At 42.4% G+C, this 19,620-nt stretch overlaps 1 protein-coding gene and 2 long non-coding RNA genes across 5 annotated transcripts; 1 reads left to right on the top strand and 2 right to left on the bottom strand.

Moving 5' to 3' along the window:
* The first annotated feature begins 20 nt into the window (after nt 1–20).
* LOC112220126 lies at nt 21–1,185 on the top strand. 3 transcript variants are annotated; one of them, XR_006079468.1, is made up of 4 exons: nt 30–213; nt 395–463; nt 573–684; nt 887–1,185. It is a non-coding gene; the product is annotated as an uncharacterized LOC112220126 (long non-coding RNA). The 3 variants fall into 3 exon arrangements; XR_002948837.2 differs by having other exon boundaries at nt 21–463; nt 539–684; XR_002948836.2 differs by having other exon boundaries at nt 41–463.
* On the bottom strand, nt 978–19,551 carry gnsb (glucosamine (N-acetyl)-6-sulfatase (Sanfilippo disease IIID), b). Its single transcript, XM_024381770.2, has 12 exons — nt 19,221–19,551; nt 18,553–18,612; nt 18,180–18,383; nt 14,352–14,417; nt 14,170–14,268; nt 4,741–4,991; nt 4,437–4,555; nt 4,033–4,136; nt 3,798–3,899; nt 3,492–3,602; nt 3,161–3,268; nt 978–2,936 (listed from the first exon to the last, which is right to left on the bottom strand). The coding sequence occupies exons 1-12, from the start codon at nt 19,398–19,400 to the stop codon at nt 2,784–2,786; spliced, it is 1,557 nt and encodes a 518-aa protein (XP_024237538.2). The 5' UTR covers nt 19,401–19,551; the 3' UTR covers nt 978–2,783.
* LOC121840209 lies at nt 9,187–14,163 on the bottom strand. Its single transcript, XR_006079469.1, has 2 exons — nt 12,571–14,163; nt 9,187–12,174 (listed from the first exon to the last, which is right to left on the bottom strand). It is a non-coding gene; the product is annotated as an uncharacterized LOC121840209 (long non-coding RNA).
* Nucleotides 19,552–19,620: the final 69 nt, after the last annotated feature.

The following is a 19,620-nucleotide window of genomic DNA, read 5'->3' as shown; positions in this document are numbered from 1 at the left end:
GTGTTGAATATAATGCATCCATATCAATATATATAATCAATAACAAAATGTAATTGGTGTTTATATAATTGTACATCTTGATACAATGAGAACGACTGTCTGTCTCTTCCCACAAACCCTTTCATCAGTCAAAATGTCTGCTTCCTTGAGTTGTCAGAGTGTGATATCGGTGACAAACATGTTGACATTCGTTCAATAATTTGTTCAATAACGGTTTGAGATTATTCTACTTTAAAGTGTTGTGATATATTCTAACGATGACCAGTTGTTTTGATACGTGGGCGAGGCTTTGACAAATAGCGTGTTTCTGGCTAGCCAATTATATAGCAGCTAACGTTAGCCAATGTTACTTGGCTGTTGCTCAAGTCTTTGTTTTCACACCTTTGCCCCACAGAACGCGCTTGCCAGTCGGCACTTCGATATACAATAACTCAACACGAGCACTTCATGTCACTGCAGCAAGGTATGTATTCAACCTGACGGTTAAAGACATTGACTATTAGCTCACTCACTGGCTGCTAAAATGATAGCCTCCAAGTTGGCATCTGGTACTTTCCCTTTTGTGTTGTCAGAATCGTGCAGCTCGTATTCGGGTGGGGAAAGGAGACCGAGCACTAACCTATGAGCAAGCACCCCACACCCACCACATAGGACACCGCAAGGGCTGGCTCTCCCAGCACACTAGTGAGTCACTGTCTAGTTTCCCCCACTTATCTGACCTTGTACAAGATAACTCGGTGTATAGCTATTAACAAAGTTACTGTCAATACGCTGGGCTAGGTTACAGACTAACCATAGTGATCAGATAGAAATGCTGACCAACTTGATCATTGTGTGTCAAAGGAGACCTAACCTTTCTCCCTCCATCCCGTTCTTTATCTCCTAGGTAACAACCTACAGGGATTCCATTCCAGTCTAGAACTATTCACTACTTGTAAATCATGTGTTGGAGTTAAATGGACTTGTGAAAAACTCAGTGGAATGCTTTTTCGTTTATTGATTTCTCATGACATGGTCACATTGAACAAAGCATTAAAAAGCTGCTTCAGTGCAAAAAGACAAGGCACACAGATTACATCATCTTCGTCCATATCAAAGGTTAGAGTATGAACAATTCCCTTAAATATCAGTGATATATTCCTGTCTGTAAGGCCACATTGATTTTTCAAAACAATTAAAACGATTCCACACGAATATAACATTTGTCTGATCTACATCTAGGAAAATGTCCCTCTTGATTTATTTTGGGAAAAAAGGGTCTCATGGCTGTAATGGTTAATACTCAGAGTGTATCACTCATTGTAGAACATTTTGTTCACACAGACAGTAAACTTCACATTCTCAGACACCTTGCCTGTGTCCCAATCTGTTCATTCTTCTAAAGTGTGCACTTGTACTCTCCTTCCCATACATTTAATACCATTGGATCAGTATAGACATGGACTAAAGGGAGTTAATGTCTTATAATACCAGTCATTTACTTTGAAATCCACGAAGTCAACAAGTGCACACTAAATGGAAGAAAGTACAGCTTATTATGAGGCAGGTTGGGAGGCACACAAACAGCAAAGATAGGACAATACCACTTGTCCTCTGGGCTCACATTCTGAAGGAACAGGCTCATTCAGTTTTCCCTTTCACCTCTTTCCCTGGAAAAGTGCTCAGACTAAAATGTAAAACACAGCTCTCGTCTTCCTTATGCTCCATACATACAGCGAGTGGCAAACAGGGAAATCATTCCATTGGGCGAGTAGTAGCCACTTCGCCACCCAGTGTGAACAAGACCATAAATCAAGGGGAAAGGCAGGTTGGCTAAATGGGATTGATGGTAAAAAGCATTGAGGAGGGGGGGGGGATAACAGATCGGTGTCTAGGGACAACTTCATCCTACTCCGGGAAACCTTGGGCTAAATTGGGTCAAAACCTCTACATTGCTATTGCAACCGCTTCCTTTCGGTGGTTATGACACTGACTTCTGATTGGCTCTGGCTAGTGAGAAAAAGGTTGCTTGGATGCCAGACCCTGTACTCAGATATAAAGAACATAAATCATGATAAACTGTGTTTCAGGTACATTTTCTGCATATATTTTCTTATTAGAACATACTGATGTGGTTCCTTAAATTCCAATTCACACATGCGTATAATACAATGAGTGAAATAGGACAAATATAAGCACCCACCAAATTATCATCATCTGCATGTAAAATGTGTCTCTGGAACCCACCCAAGGAGTCTATACAGTGCAACATGCCTGCCAACACAATATCACAGTATGTGGATGGACTGAGGGTAGGTAGAGAGTTTGGGTAAGTCCATCCAGAGTGAAACATTGGAACAGTGCTCACCATGCTAATTATACTCAGACAACATTTGTCCAATCCCAAATCGACCTCTCTAGCCCTCGCTCCTAAGCACTTGTGTAGATCTAAAAAGGAGCATTATGCCACAAGCAATCTGGTGAATATCATGCCAAATATATCCATGTGGACCTTATTTTCATATTCTATTGCGATTTTCTAAACATTGACAGCCATATTGATATGAGCCGTGCTTTGGGAAAACCTCTGATGGTGTCCAACATTGTGGTCACAGATATACCTCCCAACCGTCACCTACTGCTGCTTTCGAGGCGTTTTGTATGTTCTCAAACAAGCTCATCGCCATATTGTTAATACCTTTCAGATCTACATTTGGTTGCATATGATTAAGGGGCTATGGGGTAAATTTGGGATTGGATGTTGGCACTAGGCTATGGTCCCACCCTGCTTGCAGTGTGACTGGTTATATCTTGGTGGCGCGGCAGCTGTCGCCCTCGCATGACTGCAGCTTGATCAGCCGTTGGTTCATGGCCTGGAGGAGGGTGGGGTCAACCTTCTTAACAATGTTCTCCAATTGGTGCGGGTCAGAGGTCAAGTTATATACCTCAACAAATGACTGAGGAGAGAGAGAAAAAGCAAGAGAGAACAGATTGAGAGGTCATCCATAGAAACAAGACAACATGTACTAAATAAGCTAGGTAGTACACTTCCAAAGTTAATTTAAATACAGTACATAAAACAGAGCCATATACAGTCTTTACATATATGGCTCTGCATAAAACTACTAACAGACAAAACTGCTACTGTAAGTCATAAAAACAAATGCACATGCCCACACACCTCAGTGTCTGCAAACTCGCAGTACTGCAGGTTGTGTTCAGCCAGGGTCCTAACACAGGCATAGGTGTTGTTGTAGGCATCCTCACACACACAGTCTGGGAAACATTGCTGGAGCAAAGAAGAACAAGAGAGACATTTTGCATTCCTCCAAGACATAGAGCTGCACTTCAGTGGGACTATTGCCTCTACTACAGGAATAATGTACAGTACTTAAAGAGTCAGGCAACTGCTGGTGGAGGGTAGGAGCAATGGTTATGAAGGGTAGGGGAACAGGGCAATTACATTAGTTCATTGTAAATGGTAACAAGGGTATTGTAAAGGGGTAACTCACTGACAGACCAGGGCCCAGTTTAGGGCAAGCGGGGTCGGGGTCAAGGTGTCCCTCTCCTGTGTACTCTACCAGGAAGTAGGGGCGAGCTGTACCGTTACGCAGCTCAGGGGCCTACAAAGAGACAGAGTCAGATGGACAGACTATTACATAGAGAGAGGTGTATTGATAACCTGCAGACACAGACAGACAAATATGATAAATGGACAGAGAGAACAATAAGTAACCTAATTGACCATTAGAGAGGAAGGACTGTCAATCCAAAACACTCTGAGACAAAAGATAGTGGTAGACAGACATTTAGCTCACCATCTGAGAGAGGAAGGACTGTCCATCCATATTAACAAAGGAGAGGTTGAGTCCTGAGATGTCCAGAAAAGTGGGAGCCAGGTCTATGTTCAACACCGGGGCCTAGAGGGAGACACACACACACACACACACATAGGTAAGTATGGATGGAAAAGTGGAATGAGAGCATGGATGGATGTGTGGTTGATGGATAATAAGTGGATTGATAGATAGATAAATGGAGCTAGGGACTCACCGGGAGTGTCTGTTGGGGTTTGATGCCTGGCCCACGTACCATGAGAGGGATCCTGATATCAAAGTCGTACAATTGTCTCTTGTCAATGGGCAGAGAGAATTGACCTGGAAGACAGAACATAAAAGGCACAGATTAACTTAGAATGCCACTAGAATACATTACTATAGAACATTTCTGTTGAGAGTGGTGACACATCCTGATACAGAAAACTGGGGATTTCATTACGTTTCCCAAACATAGCTTTTAATAATCTGACAAATGTGAAGTTGATACTAGGGGTCTGTTTGTTGTGAAGTCGAGCTGTGAAGTTGAACTGTTACGTCAACCACAGGAAGGGGGTCACTGCAGGTGTGAAACAAACAGATGCCAAATATAAGCAGACAGACACATACACCCACACTTACCGGTGTGGTAGCCATTGTCAGAAGTGTAGAAGATGTAGGTGTTGTTGAGCACCTTCAGCTCTTCTAGTTTCTTGACCAGCGCCTCCACCATGTCGTCCACTGACAGCAGGGTCTGCCACCTGCAGTACGGGAGGGGAATTACAACCATTACAGGAAAATCAGAGACTTGAGATGAGAACTATTTTGTATTTTGCTACAATTGTATCCAGCTATTACGAGAGGTTTATTGCGATGGAGTACAGTGATTTGATTAGCTGGGTGTATTATGAAAAGTGTTTCAGGATGATTTGATTGGCTGTTGTACCTTTTCCTGTAGGCATTATCCAGGAAGTTCAGGGAGGTGCTGGGCATGGGGTTGCTAGGCTGGCGCAACAACCAGTGTTTATCCTTCCCTGGTTTGTCAAAGCTACCATCCCGGGGGGCTTTGACATCTGTAAAGTTTTTCTCATACTGAGGGGCGGCGGTCCAGGGGGAGTGAGGGGCGGGAGGGGACAACATGATGAAGAACGGACGCTGGGGACTCCTGTCATCCAGGAAATGGAGAGATCTGTTCAACTGGAGATGAAGAAGAGAGGTAGTGGAAAGAGAGCATTAAAGAGAGAGCAAAGATTAAAATCAGGTGCTTTAATCAAATCCTAACAATCACAACACAGACAGATGAGCTTTTGTTATATGAAAAACTAAACTAACTTATAGTAGTTAGAACCCAAACAAGACTGGGGGAATATATTTTTGGAACGTCGAGACAAAACTCCTCTCAGGCATCCAGAGACAATAGTCGGAGTGGTGGCGGACAAAACAAAACCAGACCGGCCATGTAATGAACTGGAGGAGTTGGAACGAAGACAAGTGGTGAGTTGCACAACACATCTGTGAAATATTAGACTTAGTTCTGGTCCTGTTTTTTTTTTATTTTACCTTTATTTAACCAGGCAAGTCAGTTAAGAACAAATTCTTATTTTCAATGACGGCCTAGGAACAGTGGGTTAACTGCCTGTTCAGGGGCAGAACGACAGATTTGTACCTTGTCAGCTCGGGGGTTTGAACTTGCAACCTTCCGGTTACTAGTCCAACGCTCTAACCACTAGGCTACCCTGCCGCCCACTCAGTGTATTAGAGCATGGTGCTGGCAAAAAAAACCCAGTATGCTTCATAAATGTGAACACTAAAATAGCTACTAAATGAACATTGCTGGTAAATATCCATACAGTGCATTCAGAAAGTATTCAGACCTTGACTTTCCACTCCCTCTCTCCTCCCACTCCCTCTCTCCTTTGTTACGTTGCAGTCTTATTATAAAATGTTTTGAATTGTGTTTTCCCCTCATTTCCACACAATACCCCATAATGACAAAGAAACTTTTAGAAATTTATGCAAATTGATTAAAAATTCAACTGAAATATCAAATCAAATTTTATTGGTCACATGTGCCGAATACAACAGGTGTAGCGTAGACCTTACAGTGAAATGCTTACTTACGAGCCTCTAACAAACAATGCAGTTAAAAAAAAAAAAATGAATAAGAACAAAAGATAAAAGTAACAAGTAACTAAAGAGCAGCAGTAAAATAACAATAGTGAGACTATATACAGGGGGGCACCGGTTAGTTGAGGTAGTATGTACATGTAGGTAGAGTTATTAAAGTTGCTATGCAGAGACAACAAAGAGTAGCAGTGGTGTAGAGGGCGAGAGGGGCAATGCAAATAGTCTGGGTAGCCATTTGCCTAGATGTTCAGGAGGCTTATGGCTTGGGGGTAGAAGCTGTTTAGAAGCCTCTTGGACCTAGACTTGGCACTCCGGTACCGTTTACTTAAGTATTCAGACCCTTTACTCAGTACTTTGTTGAAGCACCTTTTGGCAGTGATTACAGCGTCGAGTCTTCTTGGGTATGAAACTACAAGATTGGCACATCTGTATTTGGAGATTTTCTCCCATTCTGTTCTGCAGATCCTCTCAAGCCCTGTCAGGTTGGATGGGGAGCGTCGCTGAACCGCTGTTCTCAGGTCTCTCTGGGTTCAAGTCCGAGCTCTGGCTGGGCCACTCAAGAACATTGAGACTTGTCCCCGAAGCCACTCATGCGTCGTCTTGGCTGTGTGCTTAGGGTCGTTGTCCTGAGGGCTCTGGAGCAGGTTGTCATCAAGGATCTCTGTGCTTTGCTCCATTCATCTTTCCCTTGATCCTGACTAGTCTCCCAGTAGTTCCTGATGCTGAAAAACATCCCCACTGCATGATGCTGCCACCACCATAGGGATGATGCTGCCACCACTGCCACTTCACCGTAGGGAGGGTGCCAGGTTTCCTCCAGACGTGACAATTGGCATTTAGGCCAATCTTGGTTTCATCAGACCAGAGACTCTTATTTCTCATGGCCCGAGTGTCCTTTAGGTGCCTTTCGTCAAACTTCAACCGGGCTGTCATGTGCCTTTTACCGAGGAGTGGCTTCCGTCTGGCCACTACCATAAAGGCCTGATTGGTGGAGTGCTGTAGAGATCAGTGTCCTTCTGGAAGGTTCTCCCATCTCCACAGAGGAACTCTAGAGCTCTGTCAGAGTTCGCATCAGGCTCTTGGTCACCTCCCTGACCAAGGCCCTTCTCCCACGATTGGCCAGCTCAAGGAAGAGCCTTGCCAGTTCCATACATCTTCCATTTAAGAATTATGGAGACCACTGTGTTGTTCTTAGAGTCCTTAAATGCTGCAGAAATATTTTGGTACCCTTACTCAGATCTGTGGCTCAACACAATCCTGTCTCTGAGCTCTACAGACAATTCCTTTGACCTCATGGCTTGGTTTTTGCTCTGACATGCACTGTCAACTGTGGGACCTTATATAGACATGCCCAATCAATTGAATTTACCAGAGGTGGACTCCAAATCAAGTTGTAGAAACATCTCAAGAATGATCAATGGAAACAGGATGCACCTGAGCTCAATTTCAGGTCTTTTGTTATTTAAATAAAATGTTAGAATAAGGCTGTGACGTAACAAAATGTGGAAAAAGTCAAGTGGTCTGAATACTTTCCAAATGCACTGTATAAAATATGCATCTAAAACAGCAGACGGGTTGGTTGTTTAGCAACAAAAAACTGACGTGTGCGTAACTATGGGGCATCACAGCAAAGGTAAAAAATATATGGCAAATAGAAATCAAAACTGGATGGTCTTCAGAGATCGATGGGAGTTGTCGAGGGTAGTTGAAGGATGGGACTAAAAACACACAAAAGATAACTATTGTAAAATAGACTGTGTCCGTAACCTGCATACAGTATGTATGTATAAGCTGGAAGTAGAAGTGTTGTTGTCGCTTAGTTTACTCCAATTAGGAGGATAAAAGGGGGAGGAGGATGAGATTTCTACTTGGGAATGATCAGAACCAACCAATAGCAAAGCTCTACACAAATTGTTTAATTTCTCCTCTGAGGCTCAGAGTTTCCGTCATACCGCATACAGCTCTGGGTTTATGATCACAAAAGGTGTCACATTTTAGAAAACTAATTGTAGATGTCGCACCATTTGTACATGCATGTTTTTAAACTTTTAAATACAGAATAAATGTGTTAATCATGAGGTTGGCCTAATATTCCTTAAAATTAAACAGACTGGGTTGTTGACATGTAAACTATATTTAATCTCCAATGGTTATTGAAAACATAAATACATTTGCACAATGAGTACTTTTGTCTCAAACACATTGTTACAGTTGTTGGTTAGCTAGCCAGCTAGACTTTTTTTTGCCATATTAGCATTGACATGAAATCAGTCAAAAATACCTCAAAACAAGACATGGTATTAAGAACAAGATGAAACTATGATTCCCCACATCGCAGTTTGTCATTGTTGGTAGCCATCTGGCCACCTAGAATCACAACTCACGGCCCCATTTAAGCGTGTGCATCAATTGTGACATTGTCAGCTACCAAACTCTTACAGACAAGTTCAAGATCCGTTCATTGACATCTGTAAGTAACAGGCATTTCTTACATACATAAACACAGTTAAACTGAAGCTTTAAAGTAAAGTGCCTGTGGAGCTGATTCACCATGGGTTAAGAGACTGTTTCACCCTTTCAAAGTGTAAGCCAAGCAGAACGTTTACCAAGTCACATGACCAGGGGTGGGATATACATGCAGACACACATAGGTAAGAAGACTACTGCCGGAGAATAATCACTCATTAACAACACACAATATGCAAAATAAAGAAACTTCCCCTTTTGCATATTTTGGTACGGGTAACTGCTCCAGAAAGCTACCTTTTCATTGGCAAGATTAGTAAACTTAGGCATGACATGCCAACAACAAAATTCTGACCTACATGCATAACTGACCAAATTATGAAAGACAATAATTGTAATTTTGAATTCCATAAAATGGAGTATGGAAGAGGTAAAAAACAACAATGGAAAGCCATCTGGGTCTGACAACTTCGATGAAAATTACTGAGGATGATAACGGACTATATTACCACACCTCATCTACGCCTACAGACCTGGAAGGAAGCAAGTCATTCCACTACCCAAGAATAGCAAATCACCCTTTACTGGCTCAAACAGCTGACGAATCAACACGTTACCAACCCTTACTAAACTTTTGGAAAAAATGGTGTTGGACCAGATTCAATGCTATTTCACAATAAACAAATTAACAATATTTTCAGCACGCTTATAGGGAAGAGCACTTAACATGTATGGCACTTACACAAATGACTGATGATTGGCTGAAGGAAATTGATAAGTGGATTGTGCGAGCTGTTTAGTTTGATTTCAGTGAAGCTTTTGACATTGATCATAATCTGCCGCTGGAAAAATGTGTATTATGGCTTTACATCTGCTGCTATATCTTGTTACCCATCTAACAGAACAGAGGGTGTTCTTTAATGGAATCCTCTCCAACATAATCTAGGTAGAGTCAGGCATTCCCCAGGGCACATCCTTTATATCCACGCAAACTTGGTGCAAATCAATGCCCACGAGAAACCTGGCAACATTCAAAGCCACACTGAGTTTGGTTGTTCCCTTGTGAGAAGTAAAAGGCACGCACAAGAAGAATGGAAGAGAGAATCCCCACCAAAAAAAAACAAACATTGCCAGCAATACCTTGCATTTTCCCAAATAAAACAGATATATAATAAAGGGGGTCAATGTAAATAGTATGTGTAGCCATTTCATTAACTGTTCAATAAGATGGTCCGAAATATAAAATTAAAAAACTAAAAGCATTGTATTTGGGACAAATCATTCACTAAACCTCAACTAAGTTTTGTAATGAATAATGTGGAAATTCAGCAAGTTGAAGGAGACTAAACAGCTTGGTGCAACCCTGGATTGTAAAACTGTCATGGTCAAAACATATTGATGCAACGGTAGCTAAAATGGGGAGAAGTCTGTCCATAATAAAGTGCTTCTCTGCTTTCTTGACATCACGATCAACCAAAGTCCTACAGACCCTAGTTGTTGCACCTGGACTACTGCCCAGTCACATGATCAAGTGCCACTAAGAGGGACATAGGCAAATTACAGTTGGCCAGAACAGAGCAGCAAAGAACTCTATTTCACATCAAGTAACTCATGAATAAAAGCTAATAAAAAAATGCAAGCAATAAAATCAGATTTTTTAAAACTACACCTTATGGAACAGTGCAGACTGTGAAGACACACTCGTACATTGTAATATTGCTGTATTATGGATTTGGTACTTTAGATATGTTGTGGTATTGTACTGTGTAATAACGTGTTGTGTGATGTACTGTTTTATTTTGTATGTAATTGCCTAATGGGGATCCGTAATAAAATACACATAAAAAAGAAGGTACGGTTGGGCACGATACAGGTAAGGTACAGAAAGATACAGGTAAGGTACGGAAAGATACAGGTAAGGAACGGAAAGGTACAGGTAAGGAACGGAAAGGTACAGGTAAGGAACGGAAAGGTACAGGTAAGGAACGGAAAGGTACAGGTGGGGTACAGGTAAGGTACAGGTGGGGTGAAGGTAAGGTAACGTAAGGTAAGATACATGTAAGTGGTTGTGATGATTCAATGTTTTTAAAGTATTTAACTGTATAAAGCTAAAAGGTTCATTTTCACACTATGGCCAAAGTGTTTCTTTCCTAACAGGCTGTGGCTACCGTCTGTCGGTCATTAGGGGTAACCTAGTCAGGTGCACAACTGAAAGCATTCAACTGAAATGTGTCTTCAGCATTTAACCCAACCCCTCAGAGAGGGAACAGTTTGTTGGGGGTTAATTGCCTTACCGTGCTCCACTTTGCCGGCTCTGGGATTCAAACCAGCTACCTTTCGGTCAGTGGCCCAATGCTCGTAACCGCTAGGCTTCCTGCCGAGTTCGGGTAGGCAAAACCGAACGAGTGTGCTTGCATACCAGTGGAGGCTCCTGAGGGGAGGACGGCTCATAATAATGGCTAGAACAGAGCGCATTAAAACACATGGAAACCATGCATTTGATATATTTACCATTACACTAATTCCGCCATTACCACAATCCCATCCTCCCCAATTAAGGTGCCACCAACCTCCTGTGTCATATACACCCTTACATAGTTCAGAATACACGAGATCAAGCACGCACAAAATAACCATTTTTATTTGTTTTATTTTGAAAGCCATCAGTGTGAATTATTGATGCCCAGAGCTGAAAACACATCAGATGGCTTCCACAACAAGTGAAAAATATCAGAAAAAAATGGGATTGAGAGACTGCAGAGTGAAGGACAAGCAGTCAACAAGTGCTCAGCATATGTGGGACCTCCTTAAAGACAGTTGAAAAAGCATTCCAGGTGAAGCTGGTTGAGAGAATGCCAAGCGTGTGCAATGCTATCAAGGACAAAGGGTGGCTACTTTGCATAATCTCAAATAGAAAATATATTTTGATTTGTTAAACTTTTTTCGTTACTAGATGATTCGATGTGTTATTTCATAGTTTTGATGTCTTCACTATTATTCTACAATGTAGAAAAGTCAAAATAGAGAAAAACCCTTGAATGAGTAGGTGTCCAAACTTTTGACTGCTACTGTACATAAAAATGTCTTATCAAACAAAGTTGATTACATGTGTTGGTTACAAGGTGTGAAAAAATATAAAAATAAAATACTTGCAGTTCTTCCTTTTGTCTTTTGGCATGCATGTTGGATGTTGGACGACGATTCTGAGGTTGCTTTGGGCCCCCAATTTAGCCATTTCCAACACCAGCTGCTCTTGGAAAGCCAACTGGGAGAGGGGTTTGACCTTTTGCTTGTGGAGAATGAAAGCATTTACTGTAGCAATGTCCACAAAGTTAACAAAAAGTCTTCTACCACTTCCTGGTCTTGTGGAGGAGCATCAGATAGGTCGACACCCCCCATGCTAGCATGCTGGCATTGTAGTCCTTCCCAGAAACGGGGACATTCTTCCTTTTTCACCCTTGAGACATGGTCGTTATTGAAGGCCTTATGCTGTGTTGTGAGCATGGTTAATGCCCTAGTGTCCTTCCATTTCACAAAAAGCAGCTTGTTAGTCCTGATCCTATGTATGGTCCCCCTCTCCACTCTCTTTGTCATGTTGTTTACCTTGGTCTCCGATTCTGTTAGTATGAATGGTGCCACAAGCCCGTATTTTCTTTTTCAAGAGGTCTATTAAAAATTGGATGTAGAACCACCAGACATGGGGGGGTGGGGGAAGACCTTGACCAGCGGGGGCGCTTACTGGGGCGAGGTGGCTCACAAACGTCATCATCCAAATCCTCTGCATCCTCTGTGGTGAATAAAATAAAGAGATATATTATGGAAAGACACACAGAATTAGTTGACAATTTACAGAACATTACTGTAAAGTAAAAACACCAAGCCTAAACTATCTGTACAGTGACTCACATAGAAGGTGTGAAGCACACACACACACACACACACTTTGGTGACAAAGGCAGAGGTGAGAACCACAAATAAACAATGGCCATGAGAGTTTAATGACCTCTCTAAAGTTACAAGAATGAAACAGGAAACTAATATGAAACAGACAATAACTACTTTGGAATTATGTAACATTGGAATGATTTGTTATAGGCCTATGTACCCTAATCCAAAGCACAAAAAGCAGACAACTTATAAAAAACGAAATACATATATAAAGTCATGAAAATGATTTACTTACAGATCTAACAGTGGATCCAATCCTTTGAGAAAGCAATCTTCGGCCGAGTCGAAATCCTTGTTGTCCAAATTGTTACCCTGATCCGAGTCCAACCAGTATTTTATTCAAAGCTTCTATGTCGGAATACATATTAATATCTGCCTTGCTTTTAGCTTCCTGTTAGATATTCTTAGTTTTTACCCCTTGAGAAACCATCTTTCATGCTAAAGTGATAAAATGAAAGTGATGAAATCTGTTTACAAGGTGCATCTCTGAGTCAGGTAGCAATAGTTTGCATTAAGCATAAATGGTTCTAGGCCTTGTCCCACCCAGGTCAATTGCATATCCCTGGAAAGCTCATCTCATTGGCTACAAGACTGTCAAGGTGCCATAGTAGCCAATCCCCTGAATAATAGATGTCTACAGCGCGTAAGCAGGCAACGTCATATTTTTGAGACGCAAAGAGTCACTCGGTGGACAGTCGATGTTGCCATTAAGTCATACATAATTAGATAACATGGCAATAGGCTAGATTTGTTCCTATCAACCTAAGGATTCATGTAGCTTTAGCTCAAACACAGACCAAATAAAAGCTTACCTTGTAAGATATTTGCGGTTTGGTGAAAACGTTGTGTAAAAGAAACATTGTGACTCTCTGGGCTGGTGATCAATAACGGTAGGTCACAGGCAGACAAATAAGATATTTGCTGTTTGGTGAAAACGTTGTGTAAAATAAACATTGTGACTCTCTGGGCTGGTGATCAATAACGGTAGGTCACAGGCAGACAAATAAGATATCCTCATGATCTGTGGAGTCCCCGCTTTCAGTGTGAATCAACATATTCTGTGTTTATTTAGTTTATGCTTCACAATGCTAAACCGGAATGTAGGTAGCAGCCATCTTGAAATGAGGTCATTGGCTCGGCCTGCCCTTATACATTTGTATACCCACATATGGTAGTAAGTCAAACCAAAGATTTTAAGGCACAGGTCAATAGTCAAGATACTCAGCTTTCTGCAGACACCCTGCTTTTACAGATAAAAAAAATATTGAATATGCTCCCCAAATATGCGCAAACTGTTTCGGGTGGGGAGCATGGGGATGGTTTAAGGGTTAAGGTTGGGAAAATAGATTTTAAATGGAAATGAATTTGTGGTCCCCACAAAAGTAGTAAAACATATGTACGTGTTTGTAGGAGGACAGGTTTTTGCTATCATCTGTGTAATGTGTAAAGTGTCCAGATAAGCACAGCTCCTCTCAGAATCTACATTCCTCTCAGGGAAGTGATCTCTGTATCTGTCATCAAAAAGGGTCTGCAGCTGATCAAACACACTGAAGAATGACCCTGGATAGAACCCCAGCATCAACGAGGCATCAGCTACCGCGTCACGTCTCACAGGGGGTTATACCGCGTCACGTCTCACAGGGGGTTATACCGCGTCACGTCTCACAGGGGGTTATACCGAGTCACGTCTCACAGGGGGTTATACCGCGTCACGTCTCACAGGGGGTTATACCGCGTCACGTCTCACAGGGGGTTATACCGCATCACAGGGGGTTATACCGCATCACGTCTCACAGGGCACACACCCACACAGTTGTATGGGTTGAGGACTTACTATGAGGTCTGTGAGGTAGTCTTTTTCATAATTGTCTCCGTGCTGCTCCTCTTTACCGTTGACTGACAGAGTGTAGTTGTAGTACTGAGAGTTCCCCATCTGCAACGAGAAACACACAAAAGTATCAACACAGCTGTGACATCATCATACACCAATATATCATGTGTCTGTACAGGACTTACCAGTGCATGCCATTGGTCCCAGCCTGGGGGAACATAGCCAACATTCCCCGTTTCCTTCTTCCCGTACTGAGGAGAGAGAGAGAGGAACACGTGACATAGTGCTACAGACAGACATGTGAAGCAGGGTTGTGGTTAATTCCATTTCAATTCCAGTAAATACAGAAAGTAATACAAATTCCAAGTTCAAATGTTCCTAACTGAATGGAATGGACCCCAACTCTGATGTGAAATACAAAAAGACTAGACACACAAGACAGATGTGGGAACAACTGACAGTAATTAGATGACATTACAGATGGATCTGGGGAAGGAAATGCATGAAGCCAAAAAGAGACTGATTTCACCACAAGAATTTGCACATATTTACTACTTTTTCTATAATAAAGAACCGTTTAATACAGTTTGGAAGTTGAGGTGATTCATAGATCTGATGATCTTGGCAGAAGTTAGACTCAGGTTGAGCCTGCTGAACAACCAGGTTAAAATGACATGACACGTCAGTGTGTCCAGCAGAAAAGAGGAAGAAGAGGTGGTAGATTCATGCACATATTATATGACCACATCATTAACAGCTAGGGAAGCATCACATGATGGCATGCATGTAGTGTGTGTGATGGGGGGAGAAAAAAAAAAATCAAGTTACATATCGCAATATTATATTGATACTTTGACTCCAATTTTATATTTATAAGTTAGTACCAGTCAAAAGTTTGAACACACCTACTCATTCATATTTAATAGTCAAGACATCAAAACTATGAAATAACACATAAGGAATCATATAGTAACCAAAAAAAGTGTTAAATAAATCTAAATATATTTTATATTTGAGATTCTTCAAAGTAACCACTCTTTGCCTTGACAGCTTTGCACACTACTAGCATACTCTCAACCAGCTTAATGAGGTAGTCACCTGGAATGCATTTCAATTAACAGGTGTGCCTTGTTTAATGTTAATTTGTGGAATTTCTTTTCTTCTTAATGTGCTTGAGACAATCAGTTGTGTTGTGACAACATAGGGATGGTATACAGAAGATAGCCCTATTTGTCAAAAGACCAAGTCTATATAATGGCAAGAACAGCTCAAATAAGAAAAGAGAAATGACAGTCCATCATTACTTTAAGACATGAAGGTCAGTCAAGTCGAAAAATTAAGAAATTTTAATGTTTCTTCAAGTCGCAAAAAACATCAAGCGCTATGATGAAACTGGCTCTCCGCCACAGGAAAGGAAGACCCAGAGTTACCTCTGCTGCAGAGTTCATTAGACTTACCAGCCTCAGATTGCAGCTCAAATAAATGCTTCACAGAGTTCAAGTAACAGACACATTTCAATATCAACTGTTCAGAGGAGACTGCATGAATCAGGCCTTCATGGTCGAATTGCTGCAAAGAAACTACTACTAACGGACACCAATAAGAAGAGACTTGCTTGGGCCAAGAAACACGAGCAAAACAAAGTTTTTGTCACATGCGCCAAATACGACAGTGAGATGCTTACTGACAGGCCCTAACCGACAGTGAGATGCTTACTGACAGGCCCTAACCGACAGTGAGATGCTTACTGACAGGCCCTAACCGACAGTGAGATGCTTACTGACAGGCCCTAACCGACAGTGAGATGCTTACTGACAGGCCCTAACCGACAGTGAGATGCTTACTGACAGGCCCTAACCGACAGTGAGATGCTTACTGACAGGCCCTAACCGACAGTGAGATGCTTACTGACAGGCCCTAACCGACAGTGAGATGCTTACTGACAGGCCCTAACCGACAGTGAGATGCTTACTGACAGGCCCTAACCGACAGTGAGATGCTTACTGACAGGCCCTAACCGACAGTGAGATGCTTACTGACAGGCCCTAACCGACAGTGAGATGCTTACTGACAGGCCCTAACCGACAGTGAGATGCTTACTGACAGGCCCTAACCGACAGTGAGATGCTTACTGACAGGCCCTAACCGACAGTGAGATGCTTACTGACAGGCCCTAACCGACAGTGAGATGCTTACTGACAGGCCCTAACCGACAGTGAGATGCTTACTGACAGGCCCTAACCGACAGTGAGATGCTTACTGACAGGCCCTAACCGACAGTGAGATGCTTACTGACAGGCCCTAACCGACAGTGAGATGCTTACTGACAGGCCCTAACCGACAGTGAGATGCTTACTGACAGGCCCTAACCGACAGTGAGATGCTTACTGACAGGCCCTAACCGACAGTGAGATGCTTACTGACAGGCCCTAACCGACAGTGAGATGCTTACTGACAGGCCCTAACCGACAGTGAGATGCTTACTGACAGGCCCTAACCGACAGTGAGATGCTTACTGACAGGCCCTAACCGACAGTGAGATGCTTACTGACAGGCCCTAACCGACAGTGAGATGCTTACTGACAGGCCCTAACCGACAGTGAGATGCTTACTGACAGGCCCTAACCGACAGTGAGATGCTTACTGACAGGCCCTAACCGACAGTGAGATGCTTACTGACAGGCCCTAACCGACAGTGCAAGTAAAATATTTTTTAAAGGTATTCGGTAAACAATAGATAAGTAAAGAAATACAAAATAAAAAGAAAACAGTAAAGTGACAGTGAAAATAAAAGTAGTGAGGCTATATACAGGTGGTACCGGTACAGAGTCAATGTAAGGGGGCACCGGTTAGTCGGGCTAGTTGAGGTAATATGTACGTGAATGTATAGTTAAGTGACTATGGATAGATAATAAACAGAGTAGCAGCAGCGTAAAAGAGGGGTTGGCGGTACACAATGAAAATAGACCGGGTAGCCATTTGATTACCTGTTCGGGAGTCTTATGCTCTGTGTTTTGGGTCATTGTCCTGTCAAATAGACTTGGTGCTCCGGTACCGCTTGCCATGCGGAGCAATGGACATTAGACCGGTGGAAAATCTGTCCTTTGGTCTGATGAGTCCAAATTGGAGAATTTTTGTTCCAACCGCCGTGTTTTTGTGAGACGCAGAGTAGCAAAACGGATGATCTCTGCATGTGTTGTTCCCACCGTGAAGCATGGAAGAGGAGTTGGGATGGTGTTAAGCTGGTGACACTGTCAGTGATATATTTAGAACTCAAGGCACACTTAACCAGCATAGCTACCACAGCATTCTGCAGCAATACGCCATCCCATCTGGTTTACGCTTAGTTGGGACTATCATTTATTTTTCAACAGGACAATAACCCAATACAAACACACCAGGCTGTCTAAGGGCTATTTGACCAAGGAAAGTGATGGTGCTGCATCAGATGACCTGGCCTCCCCAAATCCCCCAACCTAATTCAGATGGATTAGGATGAGTTGGACCACAAGAGTGAAGGAAAAGCAACGAACAAGCGCTCAGCATGTGGGAACTCCTTCAAGACTGTTGGAAAAGCATTCCCCATGAAGCTGGTTGAGAGAATGCCAAGAGTGTGCAAAGCTGTCATCAATGCAAAGGGTGGCTACTTTGAAAAATCTCAAATATATTTTGATTTGTTTAAAACTTTTTTAGTTACTACATGATTCCATGTGTTATTTCATAGTTTTGGAGTCTTCAATATTGTAGAAAACAGTAAAAATAAAGAAAAACCCTTGAATGAGTAGGCGTGTCCAACCTTTTGACTGGTAATGTATATTTACTTATTTTTGCTAGGAAGCGTTAGCTAGCGCTAGTCGGCTGTACCTGCGCCAAAAAACTTTTTCATCCTATATCTTGTTCTCAATCTTCTTTTTAAATAGTGAGCCAATAGGGTTTCAGCACTTTTGTTTCCACAAGGAAATAAAAGTGCGAGGTCCCTGGCAATTCCCAGCCCTAGTGTGTGTGTGTGTTACCTGGTTGAGGTACTTCCCGGCGTAGAAGGTCTGGTAATGCTGTTTGCTGAGGTAGACAGGGAAGGCCGTGGTCTCTGGTCCTTTCTGCCACAGAGGGCTGGAGCAGTTCCCATCCAGGGAGTTGTTCCTCACTGAGTGGTTATGGGGGTACTGCCCCGTTAAGATACTACTCCTACTGGGGCAACACAGCGGGGTCGCCGTAAACTGGAGAGAGGGGGAGGGAGAAATAATAAGAGGAGAGATTAGGGACATCTCAAAACCTTAGTGAAACTCCAGCAATTGGAATCCCAGTGTAATGGCTTAGGTGTTTGACTGACTGACAGGTTCAGGTTTGAGTACCATGTTGTTGATGTGAAGCTGTTCGGGTACTCACAGCATTTGAAAAGGTGGCTCCAGCATCTCCAATTAAGGCTTTGGTTTTCTTCATAGGTGTCTGTTGAACCGAGAAGCACAAAATGGAGAAGTGGTTTATTTTATCTCAACATGAAATCTTAAATACACACTTTTGTTTAATCCGAAACACTAGGAAGATGAAAAAATATTAGACATCCTGTTTTGGTCCAGGTTGATATAAAATGTTTTAGGTTGAAACATCTGGTAACCTATTTCTCATACTTTTAATAGACTACCCAACACAAGAAGCATGTAGCATGATGACCATATGATAGAAAATATATGAATAGTCCTATAACCTATATATAGACCATGGTTTTGATTTTGTTGAATGTCACTGCTACAATGTGGGCTTCTGTATGTCGCACAATGTTATTGCCCTCTGCCTCAACATATAGGTCTTTAGCCACGTAATGTACGTTTGGAAAGTAGGATATGAAAATGGCAGAGAGTGGATCAAGCTTGTTCCCTTCAATTCAAAACACCGTCAGCCCATAACTATAGGCCTGGCTATAGCAGAGGACCACCACAATTATATTAGCCTACACATTATACCGTTTAAATTAATTAACATTAATACGTTTGATTTACGCAGAAAACGTACTCGATTTAGTTCTTAACAAACCCAGCCAAACTAGAACTACTCACCATTCCCCCGAGGTACACATCCTGATCATCCGCTAAAATCAGGACGATATTGCTCGGTTTTTCGCATTCCGAACACCTGAGCGTGCAGGTAAACAGCGCGAGAAACAATGCTGCGCGCACTCCTCCATTCGGTGTTCGTTGTCGCTTCTTTTGTCTGGTTCTTGCCTCCGAACTTGCCATGGGTTAGCTGGCTACCGCTTCACTGTTATAGCGCGATGTTTTCGTTTTCTGCTCTAGGCGAAGCAATGTACATATGAAAACACGTATGGACCGGGGGAGGGCACGGACAGAATGCAAGTCACACTGCTGCTGGTCACGAGGGAAGAGACGTCTGAGAAAGTTTGAGGAAGTAACCAGCTAATGATCATATGATCACCTTTTTTCACTCGATTGAAGAGGG

Source organism: Oncorhynchus tshawytscha, linkage group LG20, assembly GCF_018296145.1.
Source record: "Oncorhynchus tshawytscha isolate Ot180627B linkage group LG20, Otsh_v2.0, whole genome shotgun sequence".
Classification (NCBI taxonomy): Eukaryota; Metazoa; Chordata; class Actinopteri; order Salmoniformes; family Salmonidae; genus Oncorhynchus; species Oncorhynchus tshawytscha.
This window is presented reverse-complemented; position numbering and strand designations above follow the sequence as displayed.